This window comes from Podarcis gaigeae, assembly GCF_964106915.1.
Source record: "Podarcis gaigeae genome assembly, chromosome: 2".
Lineage (NCBI taxonomy): Eukaryota > Metazoa > Chordata > Lepidosauria > Squamata > Lacertidae > Podarcis > Podarcis gaigeae.
Window position 1 is genome coordinate 109,020,584 of NC_139679.1, and position 23,249 is coordinate 109,043,832.

Genomic DNA, 23,249 nt, shown 5'->3' on the forward strand with positions numbered 1-23,249 from the left:
AGTAAGCTCCACTGGATACATGGGACATGTTTGTGTGTGTGTTTTCTGTGCGTTATTCATTAAACTCTGGTCTAGAATGGGAATGGGGAATATGGGATTCTCCAGACGTTGTTGGACAACCCCCCAAAAAAAATTTCATTTATGAATCACTAGCTTCAGCTTCTGGGTCACCCTGAAGTGCAGCCCTGCATGCAGCACATTGCAGTAATCCAGTCTGGAGATTTCCAGTGCATTGACAACAGTAGTCAAGACTATCGCTGTTCAGAAACAGCCATAGCTATCTTACCTACCCAAACTGGTAAAATATACCCTTAGCCACTGAGGCCACCTTGCAAATAAAGATGGGTCTGCGTGAAACCTCAGACTACAACTCTCTTCAATCCCTCAATATTGGCCATGCTGGTTGGGGCTGATGGGGATCTATTTTATTTTATTAGATTTATACGCCACCCTTAATCATAAGATTTCAGGGCAGTTCACAGAATAAAATATAGGATAAACAAGTAAATGTTGGAGTCCAACAACATATGGTGGACAACAAGTACCCCATCAGTAAATTTCAAGCTCAAAAAATGTGGTGTCTCTCCCCCCCCCCTATTTTCTTTCCAGGACACGAAGGCACAAATTTATACGTGGTTTAAGCCTCCACATCTCAGTAACCTGCAGAGCTGCTGCCAGCCAGTGTCCATAACATGGAGCTATAAAGACCAGTGGCCCAACTAAGTATAAGGCAGTTTATCTTTTTGGCCTGGAAATGTGATGCTCCTTCTAAAATCCTGCCACCAGACTGGATGCTTTATGGTTCACATGCGTATTAATATTTTTGATTTCTGGCTATTGCAGATGCATGTTTTCTGGAAGCCACTCTTGAGAGACTTGCCACTCTTGCATTATAACATTTGAAATAAACAATAAATCCGTTGCACTCGGTGGGACCTTCTTCGAATATGTGCAGGATAACACTATTGGTAGTTTTCATGCAGCATTTGCCCAGTAATTAACGTGTCAGGACGGAATGCCAAATACAAAAGGGCTACCAATTAAGTATGCATGAAGCTCCATCATCGCGGAATCAAATTTCAGGAGCTCTCATACAGCTCGGCGACTACCTGCTCTAAACGTTAGCTTAATGTTACCTTCGTCCATTCCCTATTAGGCGTCTCCTGAGCTTCCTCGCACCTGGAAAGTGGGGGATGAGAACCCCCCCCCAAAAAGACCCCAATCAGCACATTTAAGAAACAAATGATTAGATACGAGATAGCTAAAAAAACCACCCCGCATCTCTCTCTCTCTTCTCCCGCCCCCCGCCCGCCCCGCGGTGGTAATATCGAAGCTAGGCATGTAGTCGGCGGGTTCCAAAGCGGACCTGAGTGAAAACTGTCACTATTAAGTTCCTCTCCAACGGTGTGACAGAAGGAAGGCGGGGGTGGGGTGGGGGAGAAGAGACGGACATATGCAAATTTGTTCTTTTACGTCAGCCTCACCACACTATATATACCCTGATGCCCGGCTTATTTCTCAGTGGCGCTCCGGACAGCTGGCAGCGCGCTGTCTTCGCGGGAGGGTGGAAGGATGGGTCGCGGAAGGCGGCCGGGATCACGGCAGGGAAAGCGTCAAGGAACTCGGCGGCAGGGAAGGCGTCAAGCAACCCGGCAGGGAATCCGACAGGGAAGCCCCGTACTTCACACCGAGGCAGAAGGCTCGAGCGCCCCTCCGCCTGCAACTATTTCCGAACCGTCCACCTCTGAATCCTCGGGGAGAGGAAAGAAGCGCCTTTCCGGCCCTTTGTCTCAGCTTATCCTGAAGGCTTTCGAGGGCTCCAGCTCGCGGAAAGGCGTGTCGCTGGCAGCCCTGAAGAAATTCCTCAGGGAAGGAGGCTACAACCTGAACAGGAACAAAAATAGCCACCTCAAACGGGAGCTGCATAAACTGGTATCGAATGGGGTCTTGATCCGCTTAACCGGCAGCGGCGCTTCGGGATCCTTCAAGCATGGCGGGAAAACCCTGCCGAAGAAATCTGCCAAGCCTGAGGCGAGGAAAGTGAAGAAAACGGCGGCTGCCCACAAAAGGCCGGCGTCGGGTAGCAGGGAGCCGAGAAAGAAGTCGCCGAAGAAACAGCCGGCCGTTTCTAAACCGAAAGGTGTCCGAAGTAGTAGAAAGACAGCCGTCCCTGGCAGGAGACGCAGCTCGACAAGCATTCAACGGTGAAAGGTTCTTAAATACAGAGAAAACCCGGCAGTTTACTTTAATATCTTTAAAAAGGCTCTTTTAAGAGCCACTCAAGACTCGCTGAAAGAGCTGCTGCATTTCCAGATTAAAAGCGCGCTGCTTAAAGACCTCTGAAGTGCTTTGCCTATTAGTACTGCTCATCTGACATCTGGTTTTCTCGCCTTGGTAGTTTTAGATTAGGTGTAATCGAAAGGCTAAATAGGATGGTGGTAATAAAAACCGAGAGAGCTGTGGTGTGGAAACTCCTTCGGTGGCTTTTCTTCGTGGAAAGTTGGATGAGGTTTAATAAAGACTCAGGTGTTAAGAGCCAGGATGGTGTGGCTGATGGTCTGTCTGGCCATATAGACATATCATCATCTCAGCCTAGCCCACCAGACAGGGTTGTTGCATGGAAAAAACACTGAAAGTTCGGGCTAATCCAGTATTAATCCATAAAAATACCTTTCTTGTTTATCTCCTTATTTTTGCACATTCTACCAAAAAAAATAAAAAAAATAAGCAGAGAGCCACAATCCAATTTATGCGTGTTAAACTAAAGACTGGGTTACAGAGATGCTTCAGCTTAATTCAGTTTTAACAAAATATTGATTTGTACCTTTAAATATATATTAATCCAAATCTCAGCACAGCATTGTAAAAAGAAGCATGGGCACAGCCAGGATTTATGTTGGGAGACAGGACACTCACTAGTCATCCCCTGTCTAGCAGATTCAGAATGAAATGTCTGAACGACAGTTGTTTTAAGTTACGTTCTTTTGACCCCAAGTGCTCAGAAAATTCTGTAAAATTGCTGCAATATCTACTTTTAGTTAAGTATTTTTATTTATTTACTTGCTTGGTTTTTTTTGGGGGGGGGGGCAACTGTCTCCCCTGCCCTCCCTGGCTACACCCATGAAATGAAGACACACTGGCTTTATTTCTGACAACCAAAAAAATCCTCTCCAAACCACAGCCTTTTGAAAATGGTCATTTCCAATATCAGTAGACAAAAGTAAAAAAAAAGTAATTAGAGAAGTGGGAAGGAGACTAGTTATTAGCCCTGTACTTTTGTTCCAAATATTATATAATTACCGTAACTACAAGGTTTAGCTCAGCTGGTAGAGCATGAGATTCTTGATTTTGGGGTAATAGGTTTGAGCCCCACGTAGGGGAAGATTCCTGCATCGCAGGGGGTTGGAATGAATGACCCTCATGATCCCTTCCAACTCTACAATATCCATAAAATAAAATCTGAAACACGTGCAGCAGCAGAATCCTATACATACAGGCAAAGATTTAAATGGAACTTCCAAGCAAGTGGGTGTACAATTGCAGCTAAAGGGACTTTTCACTCATCAGTTATGGAAAATGAGTCCTCAACACTATTTCTGTTCCAGCACTTAGAAAGATTTGGATTGGCTCTGAAAAGAGCCTCTGGGTTTTCTGACACCATGCAGAGAAATGTCCTCATTGTCCTTTGACAGGGACATGACCGGATTTTACTGTCGCACTGGAAGATCCAGCAGCTTCACCACTGCTTGTGTTCATCTTTTCAGTTTTGTTAACAGTAGCAAAGCTTGAACATCACCCTGCACAACGGCAACTCCTTCTACCAGTTTCTGCAGCTCCTCATCATTCTGCACAACAGGATGGATGTGGTGTAGGATAATTCACTGCTTTTAGCCAGCCAGCTCCAGGATTTCAGCACTGAGATATTCCAGGACTGCAGCCAGATAAACAGGGGCTCCTGCTCCAATTTGCTTTGCATACTTCCCTTTCTGAAGCAGCCTCTGTACTCTAACCACTGGAAAAGGCAACCTTGCCCTTGTGGACTGAGTCCTTGTCTTGACTCTCATTTCCCCCCAGTCGTGCCACAAGCAGACACAATTCTTCTTTCCATCCTCCTCTACAGCAAAAGCACCATGTGAATGTTATGGCTTCAAAGTGCCTCATTCATTGACTGAAGTGGGGCAGGGAGGGAATAAGCCTGCCTAAATCTGATTGGTCAAGGCCTGTAAACCAATAAGGAAAGAGATTCTGATATCTCCAATAAGGAAAAAAGGGCACATTATTCTCATTGAGAACTATCAAGTCTGTGTTCATATATTTATTTATAAAGTCATTTGCACTGTGTACTGCTTTTCATTTAAAAAAAACCCAAAGCAGATTACAATAACCATGCACATATACAATTAAAAAAAAACCCATAGAAATTTAAAAACAAGAGATCTTCAGCTATTGTATACCTGAAGGAGCGTCTCCACCCCCATTATTCAGCCCGGACACTGAGGTCCAGCGTTGATGGCCTTCTGACAGTTCCCTCATTGCAAGAAGTGAGGTTACAGGGAACCAAACAGAGGGCCTTCTTAGTAGTGGCACCTGCCCTGTGGAACGCCCTCCCCTCAGATGTCAAGGAAATAAGCAGCTATCCTGTTTTTAAAAGACATCTGAAGGCAGCCCTGTTTAGAGAAGTTTTTAATATTTAATGCTGTATTGTTTTTAACACTCGATTGGGAGCTGCCCAGAGTGGCTGGGGAAACTCAGCCAGATAGGTGGGGTATAAATAATAAAATTATTATATATTATTATATTATATTATATTATATTATATTATATTATATTATATTATATTACTATTGCAGAAATATATTTTCTTAATTGTCTGCAGAAGCTTGGTGGGATAGAATAGTTTTCAGCATATGTTTAAAGGTTAAATCAGAAGGTGCTTGCTGAATCTCTGTTGGGAGAGTATCCCACAGGAAGGGGCAGTGTTTCAAGTCACTCAGTTTTGTGTAACTATGAGGTTAGCCTTGCCAACTTGTGGAATGACCAATGATGCTCCAGCAGGTGATCTTGGTGATCAAGCTGGGATATAAGGTGTCAGTCAGGCGGTGGTGTCTAAGGTATCCCTGGACCTAAACTGTTCAGGGCTTTGTAAATTGATATAAGGACCCTGAGCCTGGCTTGTAGTGGATGTGTCACATGTTGTCAGGTATGTGCCTTCATCATCAGCCTAGCTTCTGCCTTCTGCAACATGCTGGAGCTTCTGAACCAGGTCCAAGGGCAGCCCAATGTAGAGCATGTTGCAGGAATCCAGCCACAATGTTGTCAACACATGGACTACAGTGGATGGGTGGCGTACAATTTTATTATTATTATTATTGTTGTTATTTCATTTTTTTAAAAAAATATTCTTATACACTCATATAATTTTCAATTTCTACACTTATGGGATTACTTAGATCCCTTGAACTCCCCCCCCCCCCCCCCCGGTTTCCAATTACATTTTTCTAATCCATTTTATCTCCTTTTTTACCTTAACTCGTATTACAAATGTTACAACAATCCTGCTAACGTTTTTTAGTATCTACAGTGGTCTTTAAGATATTCTATAAACTTTTCCTACTCTTGACTAAAATTTTTATCATCTTGGTGCCTGATCTTTGCCATTTCAGCGTAGTTGAAATAATAATAATAATAATAATAATAATAATAATAATAATAATAATAATATTCATCATCATCATTCTGTGATCAGGCTAAGAACCACTATTGATAAGAACCAATGCAAGTTCATGTACAAGATACAAGTAGTTTAGCCTACATTTCCAGGCAAAACCTTCTGTTTTGGGTTTTGCATACAGATGCATACAGTACAGATTTTCCTCTTTCCGCGGTCTCAGATATAGCCTTTTGATCAGTAATTCCAACTGTTTAAAATGGCAGAAAGAAAAGAGAAACCAAAATTATCAGGGAGCAGGAACAACTCTTCCCACAAGGAAACGGTACAGCTTTCAATGCCTTTGTAGTTTAGAAAAAAAAAGGGAGCAAAGGGAAACATGAATCATAGAGCAGGGGTTGCCAACTTTTTTGGACCAATGGACACACTTTAAATTTTGAGTGTGTGCTGGGGGCGTCTGTCACCAAATAGCTGCCGTGGGGAGTATGACATAGCACAAATTTAGAGTCGCCCACAGCCAGTGGCGTAGCATGGGTTGTCAGCACCCGGGGCAAGGCAAGTAATGTACGCCCTCTAACCCATGGATTTGCGCCCCCTAACCCGTGGATTTGCGCCCCCTAACCCTAACCCCAGGTGTTGCGCCCGGTGCGGCCGGCCCCCCCTGCACCCCCCACGCTACGCCACTGCCCACAGCAGCTACCTTAGACTTACTATGGGAATTGTCCTAATTGTGACACTCATACAATATTGATTTTATTGATTTATTAAATTTATACACCACGCTTTTCTTCCAAAGAACTCACAGTGGTGTATGTGGTTCCCGTCCCCAAATTTCATCTTCCCCACAACCCTGTAAGGTGGGTTTAGCTAAGAGACAATGACTGGCCCAAGGTCGCCCAGTGAATTTCATGACTGAGTGTTGATCCAAACCATGGTCTCCCAGGTCTTTGTCTGACACGCTAACCCATGGGTAGGCAAACTAAGGCCCGGGGGCCGGATCCGGGCCAACCGCCTTCTGAATCCGGCCCGCGGACAGTCCGGGAATCAGCATGTTTTTACATGAGTAGAATGTGTCCTTTTATTTAAACTGCATCTCTGGGTTATTTGTGGGGCATAGGAATTCGTTCCCCCCCAAAAAATATAGTCCGCCCCCCCCACAAGGTCTAAGGGACAGTAGACCGGCCCCCTGCTGAAAAAGTTTGCTGACCCCTGCTCTAACCATTATGCTACAATGGCAGAAATGTGTATACACTGATAGCAACAGGGAGCATTCCTCAGTATCAGGGAAAATAGTCACCTCTCTCATTTCACCGAACGTACTTAGAAGTTACTTGTGCTATTGCAACCAGCCAAGGAAGTTGCCGGTACCTCCAAGACACAGGGCAAAAAGGATGTGTTGGAAGGATTCGCAGCAAATCCCTGAAACTCAAGAATCCTTAAACACCATTATAACTCATTATTTTAAAACAAGCAATCTGAGTGGATGTGTTTCCTCCGTTTCCTTGCGGCAAGCAGCTACCATTGTTAAAGCTCTGGCATGTTTAACGGGGGGGGGGGGCAGGGGGCATTCCTTGCAATAATAAAAGCAACGGAGACTGAGTACTGATAGATGGTACCTAAATGGCAACCCAGAGACCACCAAGCTTTTAGGGCCAGTGTGCCCATTTGGAATGTCAGGAGAGCGCAACGGGCGGCAGCCACAAAATGGCTGCGAGGGAGTGTGTGGCATAGCACAAAATGGCTGCCACTTCTGAAAGAAGAGGATGAGGGGAGACAGGACTGCAAAATGGTGTGGGCAAACCCTAGGGCTGCCACCTGCCCCTAGAAAAACATGGTTGTCTTTTGGGGGGGGGGTGGAGCCGGAAGTGTGAAAGGAAGGGGTTTGCATGGGCCTGGTCTGTGCAGTGGAGAGTGAGGGCAGGGGAGAGATATTTTCATACCCTCCAACATTTCTCTGATGAAAATAGGGACTATATTATTATTATTATTATTATTATTATTATTATTATTATTATTTTCTCCCTCCCATCTGACTGTGTTGGTCTAGTTGCTCTGGGCAGCTTCTAACATATATAAAAATAGAACATTAAACATATTTTTTTAAAAAACCTTCCTTATACAGTGCTTCCTTCAAATGTCTTCTAAAGGTTGTATAGTTACTTATCGCCTTGGCTCGGGGGTCACTTAACTCCATACCGTCCAACAATTCTCCGATGAAAATAGGACGTCCTTCCATGCCCTCCAATATTTATCAGGCAAAAATAGGGATGTCCTAAGGAAAAGTGGGACATTCTGGGATCAAATCAGAAACCAGGATGGTTTCTGTAAATCTGGGACTGTCCCTGGGAAACAGGGACACTTGGAGGGTCTGCAGGCATCTGTGGGGCTGCAGTGAGAACTCTTTGGAAGTGGCCATGGCTTTGAATCGAAACCTATGAATAGATAAAATACTCTGGCTCATAAGACAGTAAAACCACTCTTGCAGGCTGCTTGTTTGGGCTTATTAGTTATCTTTATTGAATTTTACATAGTTCTGAAAAAAGACACACATCTATATTAGCAAAATGCAACCTTTCTAAGGCCTTTCCTGCCTTGGGCTTTGGTACTGCTATCTCCTTCGCCTAGCTCTGCGCTTGGGCCTTTGTGGGGGAAACGTAGCTTTCCCCTTGGGGCTTTGTTCTTTGGCAGAGGAAACATCTCTGCTCCTGCTGAATCTTGTTTTCTTTGCACTGGGTGTTTCCTTGCTGTAGGGCTTCCCCACACCTTTCGGAGAGGCTGTGCTGTTGCTCTTAGAAGACCTTGACCTTTCCGAAGTGCTTTTGCTGCTAGCCCTTTTCGATTTCTCCGCAGAGGCAGGCCTGCTCCTGAGGTTCCTGGTGGTCTTCAAAGCAGACGCAACATTGCTGCTGGAACAGCCCTGACCTTCGGCTTTGCTATCCGAGTTGTCGGACGTGCTAGAAGCAGCTTTTTGGGCTAGCCTCTGTGACCTCCGGGCAGTGCCATTTTTCCTGGGGCATCGTCTCCTCCTGTTGGAGATTCGTAGTTTCTGGTGAGCCTCTCTCGTCGTATCCGCAGAGCTCTTGGCTCCCTCCACTTCTCCTTTCGTTTTTGTGCCAGTGCGTGTGCCATACCTTCGCCCAACTCGGACTTTCCTTGCCCCTGCAGTCCTTTTGGGGTTTTCAAATATTTTGCTGGCCTTGCTCTGGTGCTTCCTGATGACGAAAAACTTTGAGCCATCGCTGTGAGTCATGCGCACCACAGCGCCTTTCAACACCAGGGCGTGCATTTTCCTCTGAGTTCTGGGGCTTTGCCTCCTCACATTGTAGCCCTTGGCGCTGAGGACTTCCTTCAGCTCTGTGAGGGTGAGGCCGTTCGACGCACTTGCGGCAATCGCTTGCACAACGAGCCCTGAGATATTAGGGAGGGGCTTGACGGTCTTACCAGGATTCAAGCTTCTCCTCCTTTGCATTGACCTCGTAATTATTGACGACTTTTCGGGGAAACGAGTTTCTCCTCTCTTGCCTCGGCCTGGCCTCTTTCTCCTAGGAACTGGGGCCTGTGTTCCTCCAGGCGTCATAACCTCAATCATTGTCACTTCTTGTGGGGTTGCTGCCCTTCTTTGGGACTCTCTTACTCACTGCATGGAGCCTCTGATGAGACTGACTTGTGTGACTCCTGTCCAAAGTATTTATAGATGGAACGGAATCAATCCCAGCCTGCTTCTGTTCCCAACAGCCAATCACTTTCCTCCGTTTTGTTCTTGAGAACTCATCTTTCATAAACTCGCCTCATCTGCTCCATCCCCCTTGCCCTATTAAAAAAAGTAGAGCTGGCATGGAAATTTAGCAGGTTACACTTTCCCCCACTAGACATCTCCATGTCAGGAAAAGCTTTTTTCTTTTCTTTTCAATACTAGATCGCTACTTCGTAAAACCACAAAAAGCAAGAGCACCTACTTTATTATTAATTTGGGCTAACAGTTGGAGCTGATGGGAGGCACTCCACACCAGAGAGGCCACCAGAGCCTCAAGAAACAGCCCTGCTTTTTCCTTAACAATGGCCTCGCCTGCCTACCTGCCGCTCAAAGGAGGTGTGTGAATGGGAAGGGAAGCTGAAGAGCCTCCATTTCCCAGCAGCTCACATTCTCCAGAGCAGGCTTTTTACAAATGTTCCATCCCAGTGTTGCCTTCTGAAACAGGGCTAGGAAACCAGTAGCACTCCCAAATGTTGTTGGAACTCCATCAGTCCCAGCCGGCAGAGACAATGATCAGAGTGATGGGAGCTTTTGGCCAATAGTATCTGGAGGCCCACAGTCCCCTCAAGATGCTGTAAAGGAAATATAAGCCCTGTTAAGTTAGCCAAGACAAGGGGCAGGCATGTGTGATATACAACATTTTGACCGCTGGTCCTGATGCTGATCTGCATGAGTGGGTCCATCTCTTCTTCATGGGATCTTTGCATATGCATGTGGTAGACACGTTGACTCTGCACAGAAGAGCAGAATCAACTAATGGAGGTCAGGAATGGGACTAGCAGGTACAACCCCACAACCCCTAACCCACATTTACTATTCTGTTTGGTCCATTGATCAGGGTGATAAGACGATGATAATCAAAATAAAAAGGGCGAGGTTGATAATCGTATTTAAAAAGGAGTACACCTATGGTATTGGGGAAACACCTGCCTTATTCCTGTAAGTAATTGTGTCATCACAATGTTGTTCTGTGATGCAACCATGTGACCAGGCTTCCTACAGAACTATCACATGGTTCAGTAACTGGTCAGCTCTGAGCTGCAGAAGCCTCGCTTAGCAGTTTTGCCCAACCTTGGGCCCCCAGCTGTTTTCGGACTACAACTCCCACCATCCCTAGCTAGCAAGCCCAGTGGTCAGGGATGTTGGGAATTATAGTCCGAAAACAGCTGGAGACCAAAGGTTGGGAAACACTGCTCACTTAATTAGGCTTTGGGTGTGGTCAGGAGGACTAGATAAGGGTAATGAAAAGGGAAAGGGATTTCTTCCTCAGGGAAAAACAAAAAAAAACCTATTGGATTGGGGTGGAGTTCAGTCTCTGGCAACTCCCCCTTAAAAGAATCATGGCCAGAAGACCACTGGAGAGCTGCCGTGCAGAATATATTGAACTAGATGGTTAAAAAGTATGACATAGTAAAAGGCTTCTAAAGTCAGAAGAACATAAAAAGAACCTCCCAGGTCAGACTGGAAGCCTAATCTCACTAGTCAAGCATCTTGTTTTCTCTGTGGCCCTTCGGATCCCTGTGGAAGCCCACAAGCAACAGTCCACTCTCCGTTTGTGAATCACAGAAACTAATATTCAGAAGCTTATATTATTGTATTGTAGCACAGCCATTGCAGCTAGTAGCCACTCATAGCTTTATCCTGCATGCATGTGGCTAATCCCTTTTGAAACCTATCAGATCCTCCAAGTCCAGACCCACTATTTCCCAGGTATGCTTCTGATTTAGAGAAAAAGTCCTGGTTTCTGACTTGATCCCGGAATGTCCCACTTTTCCTTAGGATGTCCCTATTTTCATTGGAGAAATGTTGGAGGGTACAGTGGTACCTTGGGTTAAGTACTTAATTCGTTCCAGAGGTCTGTACTTAACCTGAAACTGTTCTTAACCTGAAGCACCACTTTAGCTAATGGGACCTCCTGCTGCTTCGCCACTGGAGCACGATTTCTGTTCTCAACCTGAAGCAAAGTACTTAACCCGAGGTACTATTTCTGGGTTAGCGGAGTCTGTAACCTGAAGCGTATGTAACCTGAAGCGTATGTAACCCGAGGTACCACTGTATGGAGTTATCTGACCCTTGAGCCATCTGAAGGCAATCCTGTACAGTCATACCTCGGGATGAATACACTTCGGGTTAGGCATTTTTGGGTTGCGCTCTGCGGCGACCTGGAAGTAACGGAGCACGTTACTTCTGGGTTTCGCCGTGCGCACATGCACAGACCGTCAAAATGACGTCATGTGCTTGCGCAGAAGTGCCGAAATGCGACCCACACATCTGCAGACACGCGGACACAGGTTACGTTTGCTTTGGGATGCAAACGGGGCTCCAGAACGGATCCCGTTCGCATCCCGAGGTGCCACTTTTTTAAAAAAACAATGTTTACTTTTTAAATTATGTTTTTATATATGTTGGAAGCTGCCCAGAGTGACCGGGGCAATTCAGGAAGATGTGTGGGGTATAAATAGCAAACTTATCATGGAATGGGATGTCCCTATTTTCATCAGAGAAATGTTGGAGGGTATGAGCTGTCCAAGCTGGCCATTGCTGCATCTTGCGGAAGCGAAATCAAGAGTTTAGCTCTGTGCTGTATTTCCTTTAGTGTGTACTTCCTTTCGTCTGTCTCGAATCTCACAATAATGAGCTTAATCAAATTACTTTGCATTCTAGAATTATGCAAGAAAGATCACTTCAGGTTCTAGTTATCTAGTATTATTGGAGAGGGAGAGAAAAAATATCTCTGTCCCTTTTCTCCACATCATGTCTAATTTGATATACCTCTGTCATGTCCCCGCTTCTTCACCTTTTCCTCTAAGTAAGAAGACCCAGGCATTGTAACTTTTCCTCACAGCAGATACTCTAGCCCTGTGATCCTTTTATTTATGCTTTTTCTGCTTTTCTTCTGTTAATCTTTGTCTCAGGGCTGATCCATACTTGGGTCTGAGAGGTTTTCCCTGCCTCTTTCCCTGAGAGAACCTGCTGTTTACTGCTGAATCAGGAGGGGGGGATCAATCTAGTTTTCTGCAGATTGACATTAATTCTGATTCATCAGCAAACCAGGGGTTTTCCCAGGGAAAGCGGCAGGATGAAATAAAAAGCTCTGGGACCCAGGCCTAGAAACTGCCAGACAAACGCAAGAAATAGAGGGCAAAAAAACGAGAGACTTTCATGGTGGACTGGTGGCCATTCGTCCCGCACACAAGCGAAAACTCTGCAGAGAAGCAATACCTGCCGCTTTCCATAATATTGGGCTGCGTCAACATCTTCCTTTATATTGACTCCAGGAACTTTCAGACTCTCTCCACCTCAGTGCTTACATGATCTTTACTGCTATTATTTAGATCTGAACTATGCCTTCAGGTTGTGTAAAGAAGCGGGGAGGGGAGATGTTCCATTCGTTATTTTTTATTTTCAATACTCAACAATTAATAGTTTTTATAATAATAAAAACCCTGACGGAATATCAGCCAGGAATCTGACCACAGCATTTTTGACCAATTGAAATTTCTGTGGTGGTGGTGATGGTGGTGGTGATGATGATGATGATGATAAACAGTCCATCTGACTGGGCTGCCCCAGCCACTCTAGGTGGCTTCCAACAAAATGTTCAAACACAAAGAACCTAAAACATTAAAAACCTCCCTGTACAAGGCTGCCTTCAGATGTCTTCTAAAAGTTAGAAATAATAATAATACAGTGGTATCTCAGGTTACAGAAGCTTCAGGTTACAGACTCCGCTAACCCAGAAATATTATCTCAGGTTAAGAACTTTGCTTCAGGATGAGAACAGAAATCACGCGGTGGCAGCAGGAGGCCCCATTAGCTAAAGTGGTGCTTCAGGTTAAGAACAGTTTCAGGTTAAGAACGGACCTCCGGAACGAATTAAGTTCTTAACCCGAGGTACCACTGTAATAATAATCTTCAAGGGCAAGCCCATGTACTCTTGGTGGTCTGAAGATCTCTCTGCCCTTTCCATGCTTGACTGCATAGTGTATAATCATCACTCTAATTCCTACTTGGATATATGGACTGCCCATATAATTTTTGTAAGGGTTACATCATTGATCAATGTAACACAAAGCAATTCATGTTCACGTCAGGCTCAGTGGTATGTTATTTTGCTAAAAAGTCAACTGACGACATTTCTTTCTCTCTCTTCTAATTGTAAAAAGAAAAAAGAAAAGCTACAATGGGTACAACATGTGTTGGAACCGGTTGTACGTCTCATTGTCCTTTTTAATTGTTGTACGCCACTTCCTGGGCCCCGTGGAGGCGTAAGTGATACTGGCACAAACAATTGCTTTTGTGGAGCAGCTTGCTGGTTCGTTGCCAGCATCTTGGTTTCATCAATGGGACCGAAATTGAAGTTCTCTCTTGTGTTTTAAATATGAAAGCCTTCAGAGGTTGGGAGTGGAAATGATGAGGGAGGCGTCCAACCCTGGCATTTGGGGCACTTTTGGGAACAGACAGTGAGTGAGCAGTTAGACAGACCTAAAGACAGCTTGTGAACAGCTCTCTGTGTCTCTGGGAGTCTGGTGCGAGACAGCAGATCATCTACAAGGTAGGAACCTTTATTCTCTCCCTGCACATTTGTATATAAAGTGCCTCAAGTCTCCAGTGCTTTCTCTTCTAAAGGAACCCCAACTCCAGGCAGCACAGTTTCTGGAACATCTTACTACCTGAGTGTGCAACAATATCATTTCTCAATATGCGGTAAGGTAAAGGGATCCCTGACCATTAGGTCCAGTCATGACCGACTCTGGGATTGCGGCACTCATCTCGCTTTATTGGCCGAGGGAGCCGGCGTACAGCTTCTGGGTCATGTGGTCAGCATGACTAAGCCGCTTCTGGCAAACCAGAGCAGCGCACGGAAACGCCGTTTATCTTCCTGCCGCAGTGGTACCTATTTATCTACTTGCACTTTGATGTGCTTTTGAACTGCTAGGTTGGCAGGAGCAGGGACCGAGCAACGGGAGCTCACCCCATCACGGGGATTCAAACCGTCGACCTTCTGATTGGCACATCCTAGGCTCTGTGGTTTAGACCACAGTGCCACCCACGTTCCCAATATGTGGTACAACAGCTAAAAGAAAGACCTTCTCTTCCTAAATGAAGTCTTTCCTGGGGGCTTGCAATGTTTCCTGAACTTGCATCAGCTAAAACTTATAGAATTCAAAAAGAAAGTTTAAATTGCCACTTACTAGCTCCCCTATAAGCCACTCAGAGAGTGCTATAGAACAGGCTCTACAGGTTGTTTTGCAATCTAGGAAAGGGTTAGATGTGTCCCCACATCCTTGTTGGAAGACTTGCCACATCCTTGTTAGATCATTTAAAAGCCCTCAGCAAAGTGAGCTCCAGTCACTAACCACAGAGAAGTCCTGCCAGCTACCTGGAATAGTCAGGACACTGTCAGCGCAAATAAAAATACGTTTCTTTCTGGAAAACAAGGTAAGCCATTACGATGCAGGTACAAGTGTTGATTGCCGGAACAATTGTTTGTGAAATGCAAAGCATCATCTATTGAACATCTTATACAGGATCATGTGATGCTAGGAATATTTCATGTGTTTTATTTCATTGCGGAATGGGTTACGTGACTTCAAAGTCTGTGAATGGTGATGTTTGAAATACAAAGACTAACAGCATACCAGAATTTGGCTTTTTGAACATTGTGAGCATTTCTCATTCACAAATCTTGTGGCCCAGCACAATTACCTTTACTTTCTGCATGTTGTTGTTGTTTAGTCGTTTAGTCGTTTAGTCGTGTCCGACTCTTCATGACCCCATGGACCAGAGCACGCCAGGCACTCCTGTCTTCCACTGCCTCCCGCAGTTTGGTCAAACTCATGCTGGTAGCTTCGAGAACACTGTCCAACCATCTCGTCCTCTGTCGTCCCCTTCTCCTGGTGCCCTCCATCTTTCCCAACATCAGGGTCTTTTCTAGGGAATCCTCTTTTCTCATGAGGTGGCCAAAGTATTGGAATCTCAGCTTCAGGATCTGTCCTTCCAGTGACCACTCAGGGCTGATTTCCTCAAGAATGGATGCATTTGATCTTCTTGCAGTCCATGGGACTCTCAAGAGTCTCCTCCAGCACCATAATTCAAAAGCATCAATTCTTTGGCGATCTGCCTTCTTTATGGTCCAGCTTTCACTTCCATAACATCACTACTGGGAAAACCATAGCTTTAACTATATGGACCTTTGTTGGCAAGGTGATGTCTCTGCTTTTTAAGATGCTGTCTAGGTTTCTTCATAAACATGTCTAAATTTCATCGAAAATAAAAATTAAAGGTTTCAAAACACATGTCAGGACGTGATGATCTGCCACCTGAATGCTATGCTGATTGAAAATGTGAGACTGATTTATCACCTTATATTGTGATCCCTGATGATTAAAGCAAGTCTCGACTTGCCAAACTGGGTACTTTTGGCCTTTTTATTGCCCCCAAATTAAAAGTGTCCACAGCTGGAAATACTACACCCACTCTAGTTTTCAGCTCCCCCCTTGTTCTCCAAGAAAGTGTGATACAAAACTGAATAAATTGTGGAAGTGCTGCAATTCTGTGAGTTGTTGTGCAAGGGCTAGCAGAAAACATGTGGTGTGACCTAATGCATGTATTCTGCTAGCAAGCTTCATTATGGAAGGCCTTAAAAAGAAAACAGAAAGAAGAGGCTGTGTGTTGGCTCGTGCACCACTCGGAAACTGAATGCCTTGCGAGTCGAACGTTTTGGCTCCCGAACGCCGCAAACCTGGAAGTGAGTGTTCCGGTTGCGAACGTTCTTTTGGAACCTGAACGTCCGACGCAGCTTACATGGCTTCTGATTGGCTGCAGGAGATTCCTGCAGCCAATCGGAAGCTGTGCCTTGGTTTCTGAACGTTTTGGAAGTCAAACGGACTTCCAGAACAGTTTCTGTTCGACTTCTGAGGTACGACTGTACAAAATAAAATATCCATATTGAGACATTTCTCCGAATATCTAGACTTCCCAGCTTCCATTCCATGGGTCCTATTATCAGTGTAGTCCTGATCCCAATCTCCCACTCATAGTGGGATTAACAGCTGGACAAAGTATTACTTTTGGCTTTTAATACTGTTCCCCCCCCCCCCAAATTCCATGACTATGAAATATATAATTGCCGTACAAACCTATAGAGATATATAGTTAAATGCATCATATCTAATAGCTCCATAATTACTGCTTTGTTTCTTTTGTGTTGATTCCAATGTAACAAAAACAGTAACAAATTTCCCCCTAAAAGTTTCTATTGATTGTATTATTTTTTAAAAAACAAATATTTATTATATTTCATTTGTTTTTATTTCTTTGCGGCCACCCTCAGTGAGAAGGAAGAGGTCCTGGCAGCTATGTCTTTTTCTCTGGTCTCTTGGCTGAGCTTCCAGAACTTTCCAATGAGAAGCAGTGTTCAGCCGACGCTCAAAGGTAATGGCTACAACTGCTGCTATTTGTTTTATCTCAGAACCCGTTGGATATCATAAGGCAAGACTGGAAGGGTCCAGAGGCTACTTAGCCGGACCTACATTTGTAGATTCGGGCCGCCATCCAAGTCAGTCAGGCTTGGCTTAAACCCAATGTGTTCTTTGGCAGGTCTGGTAATGTTATGTACTGAGTTGAATAGTATCCAAAATGCAGCAATCTGATTGGTCCTAGAACAATAGGATCCAAAATGCAGCAGTCTGATTGGTCCTAGAACAATGCAGCAGTATGATTGGTCTGCAGGAACCATCCAATCCAGCTCCAGATGGAAGTGAATCCACAACCTGATTGGCCTACAGGAGAATTCCGGAATTAGCCAATCATGTGCAGCCCATTGTGTAAATAATGTATATAAAGCAGATACTCTGGGGGAACTTTCATTCCTCCTCCCACTATGAGCTGAATAAAGAGCATGAAATCTACTCTCGACTCCGAGTATACGGTATTTCAGGTAATATAGAGGAAATTACCTGGCAAGGATGCTCTGAGGGCAAACACAGCAAAGACCGTAAAGCTCTCTGCAAAATACTGAACATCCTGATAAAGGACACAGAAGCAACACCATCACCTCCCCATTGCATCCTAGTTTATTATTGTTATTACATTTATATCCCATCTTTTCCTCACAGCCACTCTGTGAGGTGCATCAGGCTGAGCGATAGTGACAGACCCAAGTTCACCGAGTGTGCTTTATGGCCGAGTGGGGATTTGAACCCTGGCCTCCCAGGTCCTAGTCCAAGACCCTGACCACTACTCCATGCTGGTTCTATTTATGGAAGCATCTTGTTCTTGGTTTCCTTATCTTTCCCCCTTTGTGCCTCCCTAGGATTCTATTGTATCCTGTGGCTAATGCTGTGCTTTCTGGCTGAGCAGAAAGGTGGTGGAAAAGTGCTGGCTTCACTACCAAGGGGATGCTACCAAGGTAAACGATGAGGAAAATAAGATGTGGGGCAAGGGTTGGAATAGTAGTAGTAGTAGTAGTAGTAGTAGTAGTAATGCAACTTTCTAAAAGTCATTCTGGATGAATTGAGAAATCCCAGTGCATTGAAAGCTGGCAACGTTGCAAGGCACTTTGGGGCTTTGTGAGGGTTGCCATATTTCAAAAAGGTGAGAATCTGGGCACAAAAGTTGTTGAGCTTCTTTTGACCAAGTTCAACTTTCGTGTGTGTGCAAAATATTAAAAATAATAAAAGTGAAGTTTTTGAGCTATTTTAAAGGAAATTCACCAAAATATAGGCTTTTGATATCGGTTGCCATATGTCCGGATTTCCCCAGACATTTCAGTGATTTCTACCTAGACACTGTTCTGACTGCTATGTCCAGGAAATTCCAGATGTATGACAGCCCTAGCTGTGTTAAATTCAGAGGTGGGGATACAGCTACCCTCTAAAAGTTGGACTACAGTACAAGCCCCATCAGCCCCAGCCAGCATGTAGTCGAGCACAACTCGAAGGTCTCAGGTACAGCATCTCTGGTGTAATTGCTGAAGGGACCATCATAGAAATGCGCTCTTGTGCGTACCCCAACCTCTGAGCGGCAAGAGACTCCAGGCGTGCCTGTGCTTTAAGATTTTCTTTAAGATTTATGGTTTTATTTGCACATATATACACAACCTGAGCATAAGATGGAGGGGCTCAAAGCATCAGCACTCTACTGGTCTTGCCTGTGTGTTTCGTTCCCAGGGAGATCCCCAAGCCATAACTCTGGGTCCAGTGCAGAACAAGACAAGCTTCTAGCCAAAACTCTCATGCACAAATTAAGTCCCCATTTTGAAGTGCTGTGTTTGTATGTGTGTGTGTGTGCGAACACACACACACACACACACACACACACACACTACATCTGCCAAAGAAAGGAAAGATGATGGCTTACCCAGGAAGAGAGATGGACCTGTTGGAGCAAAGTTCCATGTTGCTTAGCTTGTATACACACTATGCATTGAAGCACATTTCCCTTTCACCCCCTTAAAGAATAATGAAAAGTGTAATTTGCTGAGGGTGCTGGAAATTATAGTGCTGTGATGGGGCAAACTACCATTCCCAGAATTCCCAGTATACCTGAAGGAGCATCTCCACCCCCATCATTCACCAGACACTGAGGTCCAGATCCAATGGTCTTCTGGCAGTTCCCTCCCTGTGAGAAGTGAGGGTATACAGGGAACCAGGCAGAGAGCCTTCTTGGGAGTGGCGCCCGCCCTGTGGAACGCCCTCCCATCAGATGTCAAAGAAATAAACAACTATCTGACGTTTAGAAGACACCTGAAGGCAGCCCTGTTTTTAGGGAACTTTTTAATGACTGATGTTTTAATGTATTTTTAATCTTTTGTTGGAAGCCACCCAGAGTGGCTGGGGAAACCCAGCCAGATGTGCGGGGTACAAATTATAAATTATTATTGTTATTATTATTATTAGAGGCAGGATATGCTTTAAATGTACATTAAATATATGGTGTGTACACAGCCAGGGCAAGCATTAGGCTTGGCCCAACCCTCCTCTGCAAGGACTTGGTTGGGCCCATAACATTTTGATGTTCTGTCTCCCCCCAGTTGCAGCTAAAGTGACCTTTAACCCGGACACTGCCCACCCAGCACTTGTTGTGTCTACAGACCGGAAGACTGTGACATCGGAAGGTGTGGAGCACCCCGTGCCTCCCAACCCCAAGAGGTTCACTAAAAGCCCTGCCGTGTTGGGCTCTCCAGGGTTTAAATCAGGGAAACATTGCTGGGAAGTGGTGTATGGAAACCAGAGGGAATGGGCGGTCGGGGTAGCGCGGGAGTCTGTGAAAAGGGATGTCTACCTCTCCCTTACCCCAGAGGAGGGGATTGTGCAGGAAGGTCTCTGGTGGCTTCGGCGTCGGCAAAGCGACCCCCAACCACCTCCCCAAGGCTCTGGAACCATTGGGGTTCTTCTGGATTGCGATCAAGACACCGTGACTTTTTACATGGCTGGTAAAGTCATTAAGAAAGATGTTCCCCGCAACGGAGAGGTAGTTTATCCTTTCTTCTATGTGGGTGGAGGTGTTTCACTCCGCCTGAACGACTTAAAAAAGTGAGCGGAGAATTCCCCGCCAGCGCCACGCCATGCATTTTTAAGGATTTAAGAGTCTCTGGCTTCATGTGGTAAAGACGCAGGAACAACAATACACATGTGGTGGGGTTGTGAGGAGATTAAGAAATTTTGGAGAGTAATACATGAGGAATTAAAGAAAATGTTGAAAATCCCAATTGTTAAAAAAACAGAGGCATATCTCCTAGGTCTGATAGGGAAAGATATACCACAAGTGAAAAAAAAAGAATTTTCCTATATACAACTACAGCAGCTAGGGTAGTGATTGCTTCTAAATGGAAATCTCAAATCCTGCCCTCAAAAGGGGAGTGGATTTGCAAATTAAATGAATATTTAGAACTGGCAAAGCTAACATCAATTATAAGATATTAGTCAAATCAAAAATTTTAAAAGGAATGGAAATGTTTTGAAGATTACATGTTAAAATATTGTTCTAAGAAAGATGTGCTGATATGCCTAGAATAAAAAATGTAAAGTATATGTATGAATCGGAAAAGAAAAGAGATAAGAGATGTACAAAGAATGATATATTTGGAGAAATCAAAGATAAATGTGGAGATAGAGATTTAAAGAAGTCGAATTGCGGCAGAGGGAAGCTGCGGGTGGGTGGGGGAAGTACTAGGTAATAAGTATGTAATGTTTGTTTTCAAGGGTTTTGGAATTGTATCTTTTCCATTTTCTTCTTCTTCTAATTCCTCAACCCCAACCTTTCAGATTCAAATGTTGTAGAGTTGAAGGTGGCCTGAGAAACAGGCATCGTTTTTGGTACCCTGTTCACCAGGAACGGGGAATTTTCTTGGCACAATGGGCCAGATCCTGATCTTCCACCACCACCATCGCTGCTGACCAACTTTGACAGGTGAATGGAGCCACCCACCTATCAATCATCTGACATCATGATGCCAGCAGGTGACTGATAGGTGGGCGGTCCCACCCACCTGTCAAAAGTCGCCTTGCATCCTTTGGAGGGAGGCTTCTGTTTAGCTAGCGCATTCTCCTCAGGGAATGTGCTGGCAAAGAAATACCTGGCAGGATTCAACATTTTGCTTATCAGCAGATGAGGGGAGAGTTCAGTCCTGCTCCCTTGCAGGGGCCTCAGTAGGATTTAACCTCCACTCATCAGCCAATGAGTGGAGGATTAAAGTCTTCTGCTTTCCCTGTGTGTGTCAGTTCCCTATAGGGAGCTGGCAGGCGCAGCCAATGCAGGACTGAGTCCCATCCATCAGCTGACATCACACAATGGCAGGTAGGTGTGGTTTTAGAGAAAGAGCCTCACAGGCCACATTGGACCCTTCAGCAGGCCAAGACCAAAGATTCCTCACCACTGACATAAGTCATCTCTCATAAACAGGTTTGCAGAGGGTTTCTTTGTGTATTGCTTCAGATACCTGCCAAAACTGTTTAACCCCTGTGTTGGGTTGAAATAAACGACAGACGAGTAGCAGGTGTCATCTGGGAGGCATCCTCTCAAGCATGTCTCAGGGAGTCCCTTTTATTGAATATTACAGCATTGCCACATATGTCTTATTCCTGATTGGTTAATACAGATACAAAGAAAGCGATACATGCCACATTTGTGCTTGATGCTGATTGGTTAAAGCAAAGGATACATGTCACATATATGCTTGGTGCTGATTGGTTAACACAAATACAAAGCAAGGATTACATATAGGTATTAATCACCAATAGATTAAAGGCTGGGAAAGGGAACACAGAACTAGACAAGCATGAAAACTTCCTAGTTAAATTATAATTAGCGATTAATAGAACAAGACCTAAAACAATTATTTATGATGGATAATGTAAAACTTAAAAGGACATATCAATCATGTTCCATAGATGTGATCAACTATGCATTAAGAACAAGTCAGAATACCATGTTTTTCATGAGCTCAGTGAACTCAATATGAACTGAACATCCTGGGTATGTTCTCATCAGAGCAGTGTGTGTAAAAACATGTGTAGAGACAAATACTTTCAGAGACTTTCCTTCACCCCTGAGACAAAAAGGACCATGCCTCTCTCTCATTCCACCTTCAGCTCTTAAAACTGCTGTCCATTTCCAACCTAGAGTAATCATTATGCAAAGTAAGGCCATGTTTCTGGACAATCAGTTACAGAAGAAGAATTTCCTGCATGGTTCAGCTTTCATTAATATGGAAATTTAAGGGGGAAATTTCACTAGGTTCATGTGAAAGTGAAAGAAACCTGAACATGCTCCATTCCAGAAAAGGAGGTGACTTATAGTAAGCTGGACCGTACATTAAGTGTATGTCTGCATTTTATATCCTGTTTGCTGTTTATTTAAGTAGCAACCATGGCAGGGAGGAATTGAATTGTGATAGGGACTGGACCAAAGGGCAGTTTCGCCCTCTCTCTCTAGCTGCTCTCCAGATGAATATCATAAAACACACACAGCCAGCTACTATAAACTCTCAGAGTGATGCCAAATAATCAGATTGGGGTGCAAAATATATGCTCTACCAGTGACCCATACAGCTTGTTAGAAATGCTAAGGGTGAAGCAGTATATAAATGGCTTAATAAATAAATACGAGTCCTGTCGTTCTTTGCGCTTGTTATCCAAAGTCTCTTCAAAGGAGGGTTGTATGAGATGCTAGGAGGAGCACCTCTGGTGGGGACAGGTTCTGCTCCTTCTGTGGAGCAATATGCAAATATACGTACAGTGGTACCTCGGGCTACAAACACCTCGGGTTACAAACACTTCCGGTTACAGACTCTGCTAACCCAGAAATAGTACCTTGGGTTACAAACTTTGCCCCAGGAAGAGAACGGAAATCACACGCTGGCGGCAGCGGGAGGCCCTATTAGCTAAAGTGGTACCTCAGGTTAAGACACAGCTGTCAACTTTTCCCTTTTCTTGCGAGGAATCCTATTCAGAATAAGGGAATTTCCTTTTAAAAAAGGGAAACGTTGACAGCTATGGGTTAAGAACAGTTTCAGGTTAAGAACAGACCTCCAGAACAAATTAAGTTCATAACCAGAGGTACCACTGTACAGTTATTTAAGGAGGAGCTTGATGCATTGAGCAAAAGCCAGGCATTTTAATGAACAAAATGCCCTTCAGAATTCCTTCCCTGTACTTAACTAGAGCACGAGACACTTAATTTTGGGGTCAAGGGTTAAAGCCCCACCTTGGGCAAAAAATTCCTGCATTGCAGGGGGTTGGACTAGATGACCGCTGTGGTCCCTTCCAACTCTAGGATTCCATGATTCCATAGACATAAAAACAAATTACTTATGCTGCGGTT

General features: G+C 44.5%; 3 protein-coding genes across 8 annotated transcripts; 2 read left to right on the forward strand and 1 right to left on the reverse strand.

The window, feature by feature from the left end:
• The first annotated feature begins 1,510 nt into the window (after nt 1-1,510).
• Nucleotides 1,511-2,336, forward strand: LOC310838008 (histone H1-like). The gene has a single exon (XM_083725329.1). It carries the CDS (start codon nt 1,573-1,575, stop codon nt 2,206-2,208), a length of 636 nt encoding a protein of 211 aa, XP_083581455.1. The 5' UTR covers nt 1,511-1,572; the 3' UTR covers nt 2,209-2,336.
• Nucleotides 2,337-8,158: 5,822 nt separating this feature from the next.
• Nucleotides 8,159-10,385, reverse strand: LOC310837878 (uncharacterized protein). 3 transcript variants are annotated; one of them, XM_083725089.1, is made up of 2 exons: nt 10,347-10,385; nt 8,159-9,473 (listed from the first exon to the last, which is right to left on the reverse strand). In XM_083725089.1, the coding sequence occupies exon 2, from the start codon at nt 9,255-9,257 to the stop codon at nt 8,277-8,279; it is 981 nt and encodes a 326-aa protein (XP_083581215.1). In that variant the 5' UTR covers nt 9,258-9,473; nt 10,347-10,385; the 3' UTR covers nt 8,159-8,276. The 3 variants fall into 3 exon arrangements, with proteins under 3 accessions (XP_083581215.1, XP_083581213.1, XP_083581214.1); XM_083725087.1 differs by having other exon boundaries at nt 8,159-9,479; nt 10,231-10,362; XM_083725088.1 differs by lacking the exon at nt 10,347-10,385 and adding an exon at nt 10,237-10,296 and having other exon boundaries at nt 8,159-9,479.
• A 3,385-nt stretch (nt 10,386-13,770) lies between these two features.
• LOC310837986 (vespryn-like) lies at nt 13,771-21,391 on the forward strand. Of its 4 annotated transcripts, none has more exons than XM_083725287.1 (5): nt 13,771-13,977; nt 14,052-14,129; nt 16,759-16,859; nt 17,740-17,835; nt 19,465-21,391. In XM_083725287.1, exons 2-5 carry the CDS (start codon nt 14,125-14,127, stop codon nt 19,962-19,964), a joined length of 702 nt encoding a protein of 233 aa, XP_083581413.1. In that variant the 5' UTR covers nt 13,771-13,977; nt 14,052-14,124; the 3' UTR covers nt 19,965-21,391. The 4 variants fall into 4 exon arrangements, with proteins under 4 accessions (XP_083581413.1, XP_083581412.1, XP_083581414.1 ...); XM_083725286.1 differs by having other exon boundaries at nt 13,781-13,977; nt 19,459-21,391; XM_083725288.1 differs by lacking the exon at nt 14,052-14,129 and having other exon boundaries at nt 13,789-13,977; nt 19,459-21,391.
• Nucleotides 21,392-23,249: the final 1,858 nt, after the last annotated feature.

What these genes read in the sequence shown, in the direction of transcription:
- LOC310838008 (XM_083725329.1), top strand. Translation starts at nt 1,573, where the DNA reads ATGGGTCGCGGAAGGCGGCCGGGATCACGGCAGGGAAAGCGTCAAGGA.
- LOC310837878 (XM_083725089.1), bottom strand. Translation starts at nt 9,257, where the DNA reads ATGATTGAGGTTATGACGCCTGGAGGAACACAGGCCCCAGTTCCTAGG.
- LOC310837986 (XM_083725286.1), top strand. An exon ending in TGTTCAGCCGACGCTCAAAG is followed by an intron (nt 16,860 to 17,739) that starts GTAATGGCTACA and finishes GTGCCTCCCTAG; the next exon opens with GATTCTATTGTATCCTGTGG. An exon ending in ACCAAGGGGATGCTACCAAG is followed by an intron (nt 17,836 to 19,458) that starts GTAAACGATGAG and finishes GTCTCCCCCCAG; the next exon opens with TTGCAGCTAAAGTGACCTTT.